The sequence below is a fragment of the Lipotes vexillifer genome, unplaced genomic scaffold (genome assembly GCF_000442215.2).
Source record: "Lipotes vexillifer unplaced genomic scaffold, Lipotes_vexillifer_v1.1 scaffold22, whole genome shotgun sequence".
Lineage (NCBI taxonomy): Eukaryota > Metazoa > Chordata > Mammalia > Artiodactyla > Lipotidae > Lipotes > Lipotes vexillifer.
This window is the reverse complement of record NW_006779050.1, coordinates 39,069-55,511: the sequence shown is the minus strand read 5'-3', so window position 1 is coordinate 55,511 and position 16,443 is coordinate 39,069. Positions and strand designations below refer to the sequence as shown.

Sequence of the window (16,443 nt, the reverse complement as noted above, 5' to 3'; positions counted from 1 at the left end):
ACAATTCAGCACTAGAATTTCAGATTACTTGATTAAAAACATAGTGAGGTATGTTTGGGGGGCTATATTTAGTTGTTACCTTAGAGTGAAATTTTGGCTGGTGTTTAAAAGGTGTCATTATACCATTAAAATTTTTTAAACTGTCACTATAGGTAAATTTCTCAAGGTTCAGAAGCTCTTTCTTAGTTTGAGATGAAGTTGGCTGAGTAATACAACTTCAGTAAGGATTACATCTTGACAGCATATTGTAGAATAGTACTGAGTACAATTTTATTAAAAAACGCTTAAAAATCTACTTATAAAAATAATAATAATAAACATTTATATAATCCTTATATAAAAATCCACAACATACATGACACTAAGGTATAACCACTGGTAAGTTAATATACATCTATCATCTCGGGGTGGTGATGTGCCTGAGGAAAAGCAAAATAGATCCCTATAGGAGGTGACTATCTGGATAAAGAAATACAAGTTAGAAGTAAGTTAGAAAACTACATTGGAGGTACAAATAGTACAGTTAAGAGATTATTTTCAGCTTTGGAAACTTGTGATGAGATTGCAGAGTTGTGAGATAGTAATAATTATGCTCCCTCACACTCGTACTCCTTCAGTTTTTCCAAAGCTACTCTTGAACCTTTTCATCTTTACTCAACTTTATACCTTCCACCTGTAAATTGTTCTATATTTACTTCTTCTTCAAGCTCAGAAGATGAGATGTCCATCTTTGTGACCACTTCCTTCAAAAGTTGACTTTATCAGTTGTCCCTTTTTTCTGTATCTCAGTTTCCCAGTTTCTTCTGGGCTATGGCATTGGAAAGGTGAGAGGAAAAGACTTGAAGGAAAAACATAAGCTTGATCCTGTATGTAATCAGCAGCCATCAGAAATTTTTAAGCAAGGGGTTGACGCTATCAGATTTGTGTTTCAGATCTTTCTTCTGTGAGCAGTGTGGTAGGTGGACTGGAGGAGGAAGAACTTGGAGACAGGAAGACCAGCTAGGAAGGAATTACTACAATTATCTAGATGAAGGATGCTGACATAGGTTGGGATTTATTTATACAGAAGACAGATGGCAAGAGATGATTTCAAGAATTCATTGATAAGGTTTATGAAGGAAAAGGAATAATAAAAGTTGACTTAAATTTTCTAGTTTGAACAACTTGAATGGGTGATGGTGCTATTAGTTGAGAATTTGCTTAACCTTCCTAGTTTCAAAGGAGTTTATGTACAGTTACTAAGGAGCTACTAAAAACTAACGGGAACTACCTTAATGCCAATAAATAAATAAATAGATAAACAGACAAATGATTTATTTTTGAATTGTAGGTTCTGTCTCTAAGTATACCATGTTTCATCTGTCAAATTCTCCTTGTGAAAGGGGTAGTTTTGTTGTTTTTGGCTGGCATTTTTCTGTGGTCCTTCATATTTGTGGAACTTGTCTCCATTTATTTGACAAATACTTGAAAGCCAGCTATGTGACAGGTGTTTATTTTAGTGCTGGGAGATAAAATAGCAAGTAAAAAGACTTGATCCTTATCTTCATGAAGTTTGTAATCTTCTTGGGGAGGCAAACATTATCCAAATAAACACAAATAAATGTAAAATTGCTACTATTATTTAAGTATCATGAAGCAGAGATGTATAGTGCTTGGTGAGAGTACTCTAGGTATAGAGTACTCAGGAAGTTTTCCCTGATCTCTGATATGTGAGCTGCAATCTGATGAATGAATTCTCCATGTATAAAATAAATTACGGATGAAATAAATATTTAAATGCAAAAAGGCAAAACGTTAAAACTTTTGAGAGAAAATACGGAAGAACCTTGGAGTTGGGAAAGATTTCTTAAGGACACCACACACAATGGATATAGTAATGGATTCCATGAGCCAGTCACTATCCTAAGCCTTAAGGATATGATAGAGCTGAGAGCAAACTAGGCCCAAGTTTTTCACTTACAGAGTGTACACTTAGAGTTCCATGTGGAAAGCGCTATCCAAAATACTGTCGTACAACATTAAGCGGGCATCTGCTTGTAGGGTTAGAGAATGTCTTCTAGAGGAAGAGCCGAGCTGAGGACTGAAGAATGAGTAAGAGTTGGTCAGATGAAGGGAGTAGAGGGAGTTTTTGAAGTTTCCAGGTAGAGGGAAGAGACTTTGTGAACAGTCAGGGGTGAACAAGCATGACTTGAGAAACTACAGTACACAGAAGTGGGATAGCTGTATTTCAGGGTGTGGTTACCTTCAATCCCACTAATGCCAAATTTCCCTAAAATGCGGAACCAATAGGTCCTTCTACTAACACTAAGATTTTCCTGTTATTCCACATCCTTGCCATGCCTTGGTATAGTCGGTCTTTCAAAGTTTTACCATCCTGCCGCTAGGTATAAGTAGATATCCCATTCTAGTTTTAAGTTGCTTTTCCCTGATTATTAATGAGACTGAGTATGTTTTCCTTTCATCTGTGAAATGCCTGTTCATGTATTTTTTTCTTGGGTTGCTGGTCTTTTCCTTATTGATCTTATGTGTTATTTGTATATTCTGGATAAAATACTATAAAATTTTTTTTTTCTCCCGTTTCATGGCTTGTCTTTTTGTTCTCTTTATGTTGCCTTTCAATGAAGAAAAGTTCTTAATTAGATGATAGTAAACCTTATCATGCTTATTCTTTATGGCTAGGCAACAGATAACCACAGGGTGAAAGCAGCTCTGAGTGTTAGGCTTGTTTCTCTGAGTTTTCAATTTCTTACAGATTTTCACCCAGAGATTCATTAATATCATGTTAGATCTTTGATTATTTTAAGAAGATCTTTTTAAGTATAGTTTTTAAAGTTACCTTTAGTAGAAGGTTTGATCCTAATTACCTAGATCATCATTACCAGAGGCAGAAATATCTTCTATATATTTAGACATTGTCTTTTAGTTTCTTATTATGAGCAAAGGTAAAGTTAATATATTTACTGTCTTCCACACCCCTTTCCTTTTTTTTAATCACTCAATTTTAGGTGATTATATCTTAATTTTTACTTTGTACTGTTAAATATATTCATCGCTCTGTTACTTTAGCATTTTTAATGATTTCACCAGTTATCTAATGCTGGTTTAAAACAAAAATTATTTATTATTTTTCATAGTTCTGTGGGTTGTTTGGACAGTTCCTCTGCCCATTTTCTTGGACTCATGTGACTTCATTTAGCTGGAGAGTTGGCTGGGCTGGAGGATCGTAGACTTCACTCGTATGTCTAGCAGTTGGTGTACACCGTTCAGTGGGGCACCTAGGTTTTTCTCCACATGACTAGATTAGCTTCCTTACGTCAGAGGTCCGCAACCCCCCGGGCTGCGTACTGGTACTGGTCCGCGGCCTGTTAGGGACCGGGCCACACAGCAGGAGGAGAGCGGCAGGCAGGCGAGCGGAGCTCCATCTGCGGCTCCCCACCGCTCCCCATTGCTTGCATTACCACCTGAACCATTCCCCCGTCACCCAAGGCCTTGGAAGAATTGTCTTCCACGAAACCAGTCCCTGGTGCCAAAAGGTTGGGGACGGTTGCCTTACGTAATGGTCTCAGGGCAGCATTTCAAGAGCAGAAAGGCAGAAGCTGTAGTACGTCTTGAGACTTGAGGTCTTGGACTTGTACACCATTACTTCTGCCACATTCTGTTGATTAAAGCTAGTCGAAAGTTTAGCCTCAATTCAGGGAGTGGGAAAATAGATTCCACTTCTCAGTGAGAGGAACTGCAAAATATTGTGACTGTATTTTCAGTCTCACAATGATGTTTGTCCTTCCTAAAAATGATGTGGCAATTAACGTATTTAGACTACCTTCCACCTTCTTTCTCCATTCTCATATTTATATCATTTGTACACTATTGGGAAATGTATCACATTTTGTTCTGTCACTATATTCTTGCATTTGTTTCGGTCTTAGACCTAACTTTGTTCATATATATATATGAACATGTCATACATATATACACATATGTACATGTCTGTATGTGTATGTATACTATTGTGTAAGTTTAAGATGTGCAACACAATGATTTGATATACGTATTTATTGCAAAATCATTACCACAGTAGGGTTAGTTAATACATCCATCATCTCATAATTACCATTTTTGTGTATATGGTGAGAATATTTAATATCTACTGTCTGAACAGCTTCCAAGTATATGATAACAGTATTGTTAACTGTAGTCACCGTGCTGTACATTAGAGCTCCAGAACCTACTCATCTTATAACTGAGAGTTTGTACTCTTTGACCAATATCTCCCTATTTCCCCCGCTTCCCTGCTTCTGGCAACCAAAACTTTCTATTTCTGTGAGTTCGGCTTTTTTAGATTCCATATATAAATTACACCATGTGTTATTTGTCTTCGTCTGATTTGTCTCAATTAGCGTAATAACCTGAAAGTCCCTTCACGTTGTCACATGGCAGGATTTCCTTTTTTATGGCTGAATAATATTCCACTGTGTGTGTGTGTTTTCTTTTATTTCCACATTTTCTTTTTCCATCCATTGTATATATGTCTGTATATATACACATACATGCATGTATTGATATATGTATACACATACATACATACATGTATATGTAAGTATATACACCATTTTTAAAGTCCATTCATCCATCAGTGGACACTTATGTTGTCATCATAGGTTTTTCAGTTATCTCTTGGTTGGCTGAAGATGATCCTGTAGGTCAGGCAGTTTGAGCTATCAAAAAGGCCAACTATGAATTATATGTACTTTATTCCAGAGGTCCAACCTAATGTTACTGTCAGGCCCTTACTTAGTTACCTGTGAGATATGGGATCTGATTAGAAACAGCAAATGAAAAGTGGCAGTTTACGATACAAAATGGGATCTGAGCTAATAGAAACATCTGTATAATTCATGAGTCACATTACTGCAGAAGCAAATAACCTCTGTTCATCTTATCTATCTAAGGTACCATTGCACAGTACAATAATTAGTATTAATAATAGTGATCATTAGTTAGTAAAGAAAAGCTGGGGTTCATTTTGTTTAAGAAGGTATGGAAGCTTGTGAAATGTTTTAGGAAAATTGCCATTAAAGACTTCTAAAAACACTTAGTGAATAAGTTTTTAGTTTTTTTGAAAATCATTTCTTTGGACCCCTTATTTTCTAGATATAGATGTAGTAGATAAATGTGATGCTGCTGAAGTTTCTTACAAGAACATCAGATTAACTGTAGTTTGTTAGTATTTAAATATATTTCAAGCTTACTGCTGTGGATGAAATAGTTTCTTGTCTTCAGTTGCAGATACTTTGTCCTGTTCTGTAATGCAAAATGTTCAGCCTCCCAAGTCCAGCCCAGTAGTATCCGCTGTTTTGTCAGGAGCCTCGTCAACAAGAACGCCTCCTGCTGCAAGTCGCCCAGTTGAGCCTTTGGCCTCAGTTGCACAGCCATCAGAGCTATTACAGCAGAAAGGTATTTGAAAAATTTGTTATACTGTATATATTGTACATATATATATGCACACAGTAATTCAAATAGCTGAATTTAAAAAGTCAAACTGATTAAGCATAATTTATGGAAAATAAGAGAAAAAGTAATTTATAATCTCAATTCAAACACTATTTTTTAATATATTCCAGTCTCTGTTTATGATTTTATATAATTATGTTATAGAATTTTGTTAAATCTGTTACATATTTTATATCATTGCAATCATAGTTTACATACCATTTTGGAATTTGCTTTTACATTTATTAAATTATGCAGTTCTTCATATATCTGTACAGTTTTATAGTCATGGCTAATTCATTATGTCATTGTATTATAATTTACTACTCCATCCCTCCATTATGGGCCATTTATTTTTTATTTTTTAAAGGTTATTATAGTTTCTTTTGGGATGAAACACCCAAGATTCCTTGTTTTGTGAATTTCCATATCCTATTTGATGATTTCTTTACTTGTTATTATTATTAATGGAAAGTAATTTTTGACCCAATTTTGAGAATGAGAGGATGAAAATGAAATTGTAAGCCACACTCTTGCATCATTGACAAACAATATGGTTTATATGGTTGCTTGTTTAATATTCTCCGTGTGTTAAATAAGTGACAGGTGACTAAAATGTGTTGTTTTGACCATTTCCCCACATTGCCTTTTCTTTTGGTTGTATTCTTGATTGTTTTCTGTCTGGCTAAAATTCCAAATCTATTGATGTTTCAGGTTAATATACTATATTTTTCATATGATGAGAGATAACTGTTTTTAGGAATATGTGGTTTGTATTTCCAGCACAATCATTAGTAATATTTTAGGGACTATATTCACTATGTAGTGACGGCCCCTCACCTTGGGTATGAAGAACTCTCTTATGTTCTGAGACTTGGAAAAAGCAACATAAATCCTTAGGCTGATCTCACTGCTTATATCTGCTGAGTGTTCCTGTGGTCAACAGAGGCTTTTCTATCCTTTGATCAGATTATACATTATAGATTTCCTTATTTGTTTTTTTTTTTTTAGGAAAACCAACTGCAGCACCAGAGAGTGTCCACTGATTCCCAACAAGCCAGTGGGTGTATTAGGAATAAAATCTAGTTATTATAAGCATTTACTTTCAAAGTGAGGGGCTGGTAGGAAAGTTGTACTTATCATGAGTAGAAGAAACTTAGGGGTACATAGGAGCCCTAACTAAATGAGTGATGTCTTTCCTCTACATTGATGATTACCTTCCAGATGTTAAGATATATATGCTGCTTGTTTTGGCCCTTTACATTGCCCCTGCTAATTTATTTTTTCCTATTATATTTTTCTTTTGACCATTTTAGTTTAAATACCATCCTATCATCTTACTGTATCATTTTGTAAACCACTTTCCCACTAAATAATTATGATTATTATGTTTCCTTTTTCTTACTAATAAGATAGATTTGAAAAGAGAAGGAACTATCTATCGTTTATCGAGCAGTTACAACGTGCCAGATACTTCATATTTATTATCTCATTTAATCCCCTTACCAATTCTACTAGGTAGGCATTATCCTGGTTTTACAGGTGAGAAAAGTGACATTCACAAAGATTCGGTAACTTGCCCAAGATTATAAATTAGTAAATAGCAGAGTGAAAGACTTTTCTTTCTTTTTTTGGCCACACCACACAGCATGTGGGATCTTCGTTCCCTGACCAGGGATTGAACACGTGCCCCCTGCAGTGGAAGCACAGCATCTTAACCACTGGACTGCAGGGGAAGTCACCAGAGTGAAAGATTTTCAACTCAAACCTTTCTATTTTGTGCTCTTTTTATAAATGAGGCTGAATTATTGTTTTTGTTGGCTGTTAAACTCTTGATTTACGTAAGGCAAACTCCTTGAATAAGTAACAGGAAAGATAATGCTGGAGACCTTTGAATTGCAGCTTTTATTGTTCCGTTTTCTGAAGTAGGAGATTGGTCACTTAGTGGTCTCATTGCCTTTGGGTAGATCTGGATACACACAGAGATGCGTATGAGTTATGGCCCCATGTACGTTGTGCAAACTGTAGTTTACAGGACTGACGCCCCTTGTATGCAGGGTACGGCTGTGTAGGGCGCGCTGTGGGTCTGATAAGACTACGAAAGTATTGATACTTAAAAGAGGTTAGTCTTTTTCTCCTGTGAATGAAGAGTGTTGCCTGCCATAAAGCAAAGAATGTTGAGCCACCAAGCCACTACAAAGCTGCCGCCAGCAGTGAGCCCCGAGGGAACTCAGGATGGAGACAAACTGCCGAGCCCTGAGCCACTGCAGCCAACCCTGCAGCAGTGCACCCGAGGGGACTCAGGATAGGAAAGAACAGGACACCGCCTTAGAGAGCTATAGTACCTATGAAAGGAATCATTTCAGTGAGCCCAGGCTCTTGCATCTTCCCATACACAGAAGAGTGCTAAGTTCACTGACTTGAGATACCTGGTTTTCTTTAATTAATGGTCATCTTTTGATGTTCCGACTCCCTGGTCTTTGTTGCAAAACCTCTGTATGTCCCGGCTCCTCCCTTACCTCTTTGGAGCCATTCCTCAGAGCTGCCTGAGAGGCTGTCTTCCGGACTTGAAGTCCTCAGAAAGTCCACCAAATAACACAGTTCTCAACTTTTAGGTTGTGCTTTTTTTTTCAGTTGACATTCCCAGCTTCAAAGACACCCTTTCTGAGCCATTCTCTCAGCATTTTTTACTGATTTTTACAGGAGAGGCTTCAAATTTTTGCTTGCATATATCTATCTCCTAAAAATTTTTTGAAAAAACTGTAACTACTTGAACATTTTTAGATTGACATCTAAAATTTTTCACCAAAAGTTTAAATACTTGCAGTTATATAATTTTCAACATACTGCGTATGTTGACTTTTAAAAAAAAGATGTTATGTTTTCCTGTGTATCCACTGGAATGAAGCCTGTCATCCTTTAAAAGATAGTGAAGGGACTTCCCTGGCAGTCCAGTGGTTAAGATTCTGTGCTTCCAGTGCAGAGGCTGCAGGTTTGATCCCTGGTCGGGGAACTAAGATCCCACATGCCGTGCAGTGAGGCCAAAAGATTAAAAAAAAAAAAAAAAAGAAAGTGAAATTAGCCCTTCTTTAACATTTTGAAAGTTTACATTTTTCCTTTTTCTTCTTAACATCCCTTGAATGTTTCCCTTGAATGTAGTAATAAGATAATATATTCTTAACCTAGAAACTCTTTTATCACTCTATCATGCTTTTCTGCTACAATAACATTATATATAATTGAAATTTTAAAATATTGTCTATAACCATAAGTGTCTAAACATTAACATTTTTTCTTCTGGATTATTCTATCAATACAATTATTGTCAGTATCTAGTGGGTCAAAACAACATAAACGTCGTGAATTTTGGTATTTTTTTTAATGGAAAATACATTTTTATTGGAAATACATCTTTCATTGAGATAAATGGCTTTCCCTCTGTCCCACTATAGCTTTCTGTACCTGAGTTGCATGATTCATTATTAGAATAATAAACTTTAGAAAAATTTCATTCATAGTTTTTATTTGCATATATATAATTACTGAGAAACTTTGTTCATGTAAAGTAGATAGGAATGGTATTGGAAGGGTTTTATTAAAGCAATATTGTTCTATAAAGTTTTTTAACCTTCTGAGTTACATGTGAGAAATTTTTATTGTTGTTGGTTGAATTTTGTTTTCCAGATTGTAGATAGTTCGTAGCATTATTATTTCATGTAGCAGTTTACAATTTTAAAATACCTTTAAGTTTTATTATCTCACTTGATCGTCGTGTGAAGCAGACATATCATATTCCACCTTTATTTTATACATGAGGAAACTGAGGTTTAGAGAGGTTAGGTGTTTTGCCCAAAGACATAGAAGTTCCCAAAAGGGATACCAAGACCCAGTGCAGATCTTCTGCTTCCAAACCCAGTGTTTGTTTTACTGAGTTAGCAATTATTCAAAATATTATGAATTTTATTATATCATTGCCAGTATAATATCACATACTTTAATGTATTTTTATCAAAAACTTCAAGCTGTGATGTAAGTCATTTATCTCACGGATGGCATCTCCATATAACCTAATTAGCAAAGGCAGTCCTCATTTTCAAACCAGTGACACAAATTTTATTCTTTGTCAAAAAGCCTGATTTAATTTTTTAATTCAAAGAAATGTGTTCCTAAAGTTTCAAGAGGTATCATAAACTCCGCGGAGAAATAAATTGCATCCTACCTCTCCTAAGCCAAATTACTAAGAGCAATCAAATTTAAATGTCAAAGATTATTCTTTTTTATAGTATAGGTTATAAAAACTAGGCAGTGAGTCAATATGCTGTTTCTCATTGCCAAATTTGAAATAAAGCATTGTAATATGTGCCTAACATTAGGCTATTTGTGAAGCAAGGATTATATTAAAAAGCATTGTATTCCTGTGGTAAATACATGCATAGTATGTATCAAACTCTGTTATTTGGCTTTTTTTAGTATTTAAATAGGAATCAAGCATAAAAATTAGAAATAACTCTTAATTTCATCATACATCATGATAAAAATGTTCCCATGTATTTTATTATATATATATATATATATATATATATATATATATATATATATATATGCTACTAAGTACTAATGGGTTTACCTGCTAGTAAATTTTTTTGTTTTGTTTTGTTTTTGGTTAAAAGGAGGTAGAAAGCATTAAGTACTATATAAAGTATAAGGGGATGTGAAGTGATTATAACCATTATAAATATTTTATGATAAAATAGGTTGTAAAGTACTTTATTGAACATCTCATAGCTTCTGAAAAAAAATGTAGAATTTTTACCTATGAGTTTTATCCAGTGTCTCTTGAAAAAGACTGGTAGTCCTAGAAAATGTTCTACTTATTTTTAAAAGAACTAGCATTATTAAGAATATTATTCAGGTTGGTAGAAGGTTCTTTTTCTAATTAATGACTTGTCCTAGGGATAAGTATTAAGAATAGTTGAAAATAATTGTTTTTAATTAAATATATACAAAAACATGTTTTTTTTTTGTTTTTTTTTTTTTTTTTTTCTTGCGTTATGCGGGCCTCTCACCGTTGTGGCCTCTCCCATTTGCGGAGCACAGGCTCCGGACGCGCAGGCTCAGTGGCCATGGCTCACGGGCCCAGCCGCTCCGCGGCATGTGGGATCTTCCCGAAATGGGGCACGAACCCGCGTCTCCTGCATCGGCAGGCGGACTCTCAAGCACTGCGCCACCAGGGAAGCCCCAAAAACATGTTTTTAAAGTTCAATAGTAATAGTAGTGGGCTTCCCTGGTGGCGCAGTGGTTGAGAGTCCGCCTGCCGATGCAGGGGACGCCGGTTCGTGCCCCGGTCCGGGAAGATCCCACATGCCGCGGAGTGGCTGGGCCCCATGAGCCATGGCTGCTGAGACTGCGCGTCCAGAGCCTGTGCGCCGCAACGGGAGATGCCACAACAGTGAGAGGCCCGCGTACCGCAAAAAAAAAAAAAAAAAAAAAAAAAAAAAAAGTAATAGTAGTGAATACTTTTATAGTATTTACTATATTTCAGGCACCATTCTAATAAGATTTAAAATATATTAATTCATTTAATCCTCCCAGCAGCTGTTTGAGGTAGTTATTACCCCACCTTACAGATGATACAAATGAAGAACAGAGAGGTTAGTAATTTTGCCCAAGGACACACAGCTAGTAAGTGGTATTACCTGGAATTGAACCCAGAGACCCCATCTTTATCCATAATGTCCTGCTGCTTGTCTGTTCAGTATTTCTTACTGTTTTTGCTTTGTTCTCATGTGACTCTTTCAAAAGCAATGGATTCTTTGGCAGTAGTGGTTGGGGCCTTCACACATGCAGAATCATTAAATAAATTTATCATTACTGCCACCACCCTACTTTTCACTATTTCTAAATTAATAAAGCCAACCCTATTTCTAATATGCTTCATTTTTAACTGCAGCATGTATGGCAAGGTAAAAGATAGTCTGTAGATTTAGGGTGCCTTGATCAATTATTTAAAGAAGGAGGAAGCTTTCCTAGTAAGATTTAGGATAAGTTAAGGTAATGTGTTTCCTTTGTAAAGTGAGAAAAAGTCTGTTCTTAACACAGGTACTTTCTTAGGTGGATAAGATGTAGGAAAGAGAGTACTGTGGAGAGTGATTCCCTTAAAAGCCTTCTTTCGTGGGAACCCTTGCAAAGTCTTCTAGTGTGTGTACCTAGTTAGAAGACCAGATTAGGAAAGGTAACAGTTTCTCAAAAGTCTGAACTCTTGAATTTAAAAAAGCTAACCTCCACAAGGGATTTGTTTTCTCTTAAGACTAGTTTTATTTATTCCCAGTGTAACTGTATCTAGGGAACAGTAAAGATGCCTTTTATTAAGCAACTCCAACTCTCCTGGACAATTTGGCCTGAAGGTACTTTAATGATAGGTAGTTTAAACAGAACGTCTTTTTAAAAATATTGGGGCTCTGTCAGTAACAGGCTCTTCATCATGTCATTCAGTCTGTGAAATAGCGTCCTGCCTCTTGGTTTTCTAGATTCATACCTTGGAAGCTCTGCTTAAGACAGAATGAATTGAGGGTGTGGCATTCCTTCCTTGTTTGGTGGTGATGGCTGGGGTGGGAGGTACCCCAGGACATTTCGACAGTGTGCTGTATACAACCTAGAGCAGCAGGGCATTTAAATGTGAATTGTTATTCTGGAGCTCTTACCATTCTTCTGTGGATTAACTAAAATATCATATCCTTCTGCTGTTAGTATTCCCAAGCTTTTAACAAAGTTTACTTAAACGAGCAAAGGAAGGCTAAATTCTGAGCCTTAAATATTGAGTCACAGTTGGGAAGAGCTTAAATCTTGATACTTTCATCTCTGGCACTTCTCAAAAAGGATTGCATCTTTTTTTTAGGACAGTAAAATTAAGTATGTTGTGACATTCTGTTAATACAGTAAGTTGGCAACCACTGTATAATCTAAAATGATAATGTAATAAATAATATTACTGTTCTTATTTATAGGTTTGTTTCAGTACATTAAGTAGTTGCTCTATAAATTTTTCTTTAATCATTGGATAGCCATCTCATTTGCTTCCAATTAAGCATTGGATATTTTTCCAATAATATGTGATATCTGTTTTCATTCAGTAAATCTGGAAAAAGAGGAAAATATTTGTCTTATAATACATATAGGTTTGCCCTATGCTTTGGCTTCTTTGATTAGTTAGAGTCAGCAGTCTACAGAATGATTCAGTCATGAAAAGAATGGATTTTCTTCCTGTTTTTTGGCCTCTCTTAGCTTAGCACAGTAAATGTAATTTCTTTTTTTTCTTTCTCTTATTTCTGCTTATTATATACATACATACATGTGTACTTTTTAAAGTGCAATGCTAATTGGCATTTTGGGAAAGTGCTTCGTTTTTAAAGAAGTTCTTAAATTGAAGAATTTCTTTTCTATAAAATCTTTTTTACTGTTAACTTATGTCTGTTATAAACTTCTTAATATATTTAACCTAAGGTCTAATATTAGTCAAATTTTCATTTTAACTAGGCCTTTATTAGAGGAACATGCCACTCTGAATTTGGTCTTTCAAGGTACCAAGTTTATTTTTTGTGTTGCCTGAACTTATTTTACATTGATTTTTACTTTCTCAGATAAATTTGTGATAATTGTCATTTTATCTGTATTTAAAACATGTTTCAGCAAAGCTAGCAGATTTTTCCATGACTTCTTTAGTCATGAGGATCAAAGCTTCATTCATATACAGTTTAACCTTTGCTCTCTTCTAAGTTCAGATTTTACTCTTTAATAGCTTTTTTCTTACTATAGGCATGAGTTTTGTTTCTCCATGCTAATTTAAAAGGTCATCTGGGGCTTCCCTGGTGGTGCAGTGGTTGAGAGTCCGCCTGCCGATGCAGGGGACACGGGTTTGTGCCCCGGTCCAGGAGGATCCCACATGCCGCGGAGCGGCTGGGCCCGTGAGCCATGGCCACTGAGCCTGCGCGTCCGGAGCCTGTGCTCCGCAGCGGGAGAGGCCACAGCAGTGAGAGGCCTGTGTACCGCAAAAAAAAAAAAAAAAAAAAAGGTCATCTGAAAAAAACAATGAAGAGAGCATCAGAGGTCTACCACATGATTTTTTTGGTGAGGCAGGGCTTCATTGTGCTTCCAGTATTGTGAAATATTCTTGAAAATCCACACTATGTTACTGTTTTTTCAAATTGAGCTATAAGATTTTTCTTTGTAAGGATGTTTATTTTTATTTATGAAGCGTTTGCATTTTGATTAAGTTTTAAAAATTTTCCCCTTAGAAATTTTGTGGATGTTAATTTTTTGTCTTGATTTTGCTAGATTAATCAAATAATAAAAATATGCAATCAACTTTTTTTTTTTTAAAGGAAAGTACTATACAGTTACCAGTTGTTGGGCCTTTTCCAGAGACTCTGCTTTCTCTTGCTGTATCTCACACTGAGGACTAGTCTCATTCACCTACTTCAGACTCACATGTAGGCATTAGTCTGATGCTGAGATGATTGGCCGTCTCAGAAAATTTACTTTTCTGTAATTGTCTCACTTGTAGGGCCACATTTAATAAGCCTTTTTTTTTTGAGCATCTACTCTGAGCAGAGAACTATGCTCAATACAGTTCTTTTCTTTAACTGTCATTGTTTTTCTGTTATGAGAACTGAGTTACCAGCAGGGTGGCATTAGCAGAAGGAAGGTACCAAGTATCTGTACGTGTGTTGTATAAATTCATTTCAGTAGAAATGATTACTGCTCACCAAGAATACACAGTCCCAAAGGAAGTATACCACAAGGGCCCCAAGCTCAAAGAAGGTAAACATGTACAGAGCTCAGTAAAATGTTCAGGGAATATCAGTGCAGTTTCCTAAATCTTAACAGCGTCAGACATGGTCCTTTTTATTTTTTTACACTTAGACCAATTAGTTCATATTAAAGCTGCTTTTACTAAACTGCTTCGCAGAGATTTTCTAACGGTTTGTTTTAGTTTTGATAATAAGTTAGTTGATATTAATATGCATGCTGGGATGTTCTTCGGAATGTCAGAGTTCTTTCTCACTTTTAATGCAATGTCAGAATTTTATTTCTCATCTCTCCTGTTGGTTTGACTCTTGTGTTTGTGCTTTCCACTTTACAGGCATGCAGTATGGTGAATATGTTAATAATCAAGCTAGCTCCGCACCAACTCCCTTGTCATCCACTTCCGATGATGAGGAAGAGGAGGAGGAGGATGAGGAAGCAGGTCTGCTTTAGCTTTACACCAGTTCTTGATCTTTCCCTGCTCGAGTTTTCTTTTTATGTCCACAGTCTTACTGGTCCTTAAAAAATGTGTCTTTGCAGATTTAGCTCAGTAGCTTGGTTTCAGTTATAGAAGGTTGGGTCACTCGAAATGAGGAGTTTTGCATGTTTATTTGTTTTGTGTTTTCTCCTTTGGACCCCTCTACCGTTTTGTAAGTAACAATGCATTTTTCACGATGATAGAGTGCTTTCTTCTTTCCGAAGCGCATTTTCTCTCGTGCCACTTGCTAAAGAATGAGTCCTGACTGAAGCTTTTGGCTGATGATTGCTGCAGCGCCCTTTTAGGACTCCTTTTAGGAATGTTTTATTTTCTGCTTTGCATGCTACTTTAGTCTAATCAAAATGAATCATGTGGACTTCATAAAAGTGAAAGAGAAATAGGACATTGTTCCTCTGAAGTCCTTGTGGCCTTTTCTGTTGTATATTTAGAAGACCCCAAAGTTTTAGTTATTTTCCTGCTTCATGAAGTAGTAGTTCACATCATGCTATAGGTAAAGACACTGTGCATGCGATTATGTGTTGCAGGCTGTTTAATATCTTTTTCTGCCTTTGATAAGTATAACTGTTGAGTATTAAGCTACTCAGTTCGTCCATTAATTCTAATCGTTTGACTGAACCAATAAGTGATGATCTTTCAGGTTATTATACGTGACCATGATTCTCTTTCTGTTATCTTTATAATTGAGTGGAAGGGTTTTCTCTCTAAACAATCTGCTTAACTAAAAGTTTCCACTTCCTTTGCATTTTTTAAATATTCAAATCTTTATGCATGATTTGAGGTGGTGGGTTGAAAATAGAGGGTTCCAGATGGAGAGTAATTTTTCTTACCTTAAAAATCTACATACCCATTTATCTTTCTGAATTTGGGGTAATTTTTTATTTTATATAATTTCAATCTTATAGAAGAGTGAAACTACCGTATACACTTTACCATTTTTGCCGCATTTGCTTCTCTCTATAAACATTTTTTCCTACGTCATTTGAAGGTGGAGATATCATGAACCTTTACCTCTAAATACTCCAGTACGTATTTCCTGACCGTAAGGACAATGCCTTACATAACATAAACACAATACAGTTGTCAAGAAATTGAGCACTGTTGCAATAATATCTGTTACACAGTCCATAGTCAAATCTCAACAGTTGTCTCAGTAAGATCTTTTATAGCTGTTTCCATGGCCCAGGGTCATGCACTGAATTTAGTCGTCATTTCTGTTTAGATTCCTTCAACCTAGAACAGTCCCTTAACCTTTCTTTCTCTTTCTTGACTTTGACATTTTTGAATAATAGAGGCCAGTAATAGAGGCCAGTTATTTTGTAGAATGTCCCTCAGTTTGGGGTTATCTGGTGTGTACTTGTGATTAGATTCAAATCATGCATTTTTTGGCAAGATCACCACTGAAGTAATGTTGTATTCTCAGTACATTGTGTCCGAGGCACACGTTGTTGATTTATCCCCATATTGATGATGTTAACTTTGATCACTTGATTAAGATGGTGTCTGCCAGGTTTCTCAACTGTAAAGGTACTTCTTTTTTCCATTGAAATTAATAAGTAATTTGTGGGGAAATTCTATGATACTACGTAAATTTCCTGTTCTTTTTTTTAAACCGTCACTCACTAGTTTTAACATTCATTGGTGATTTTCTAGTT

At 35.9% G+C, this 16,443-nt stretch overlaps 1 protein-coding gene across 1 annotated transcript in view; it reads left to right on the top strand.

Annotated features, from left to right (window-relative positions):
- The window catches only part of LOC103074859 (protein transport protein Sec24B), a gene marked incomplete at its 3' end in the record, with an annotated part of 80,739 nt that overhangs the window by 26,047 nt on the left and 38,249 nt on the right, over positions 1–16,443 (top strand). Inside the window, exons 3-4 of the mRNA XM_007452166.1 lie at positions 5,281–5,454; positions 14,630–14,734. Coding sequence (XP_007452228.1) covers positions 5,281–5,454; positions 14,630–14,734 — 279 coding nt within the window. The remainder of the gene's footprint in view (positions 1–5,280; positions 5,455–14,629; positions 14,735–16,443) is intronic.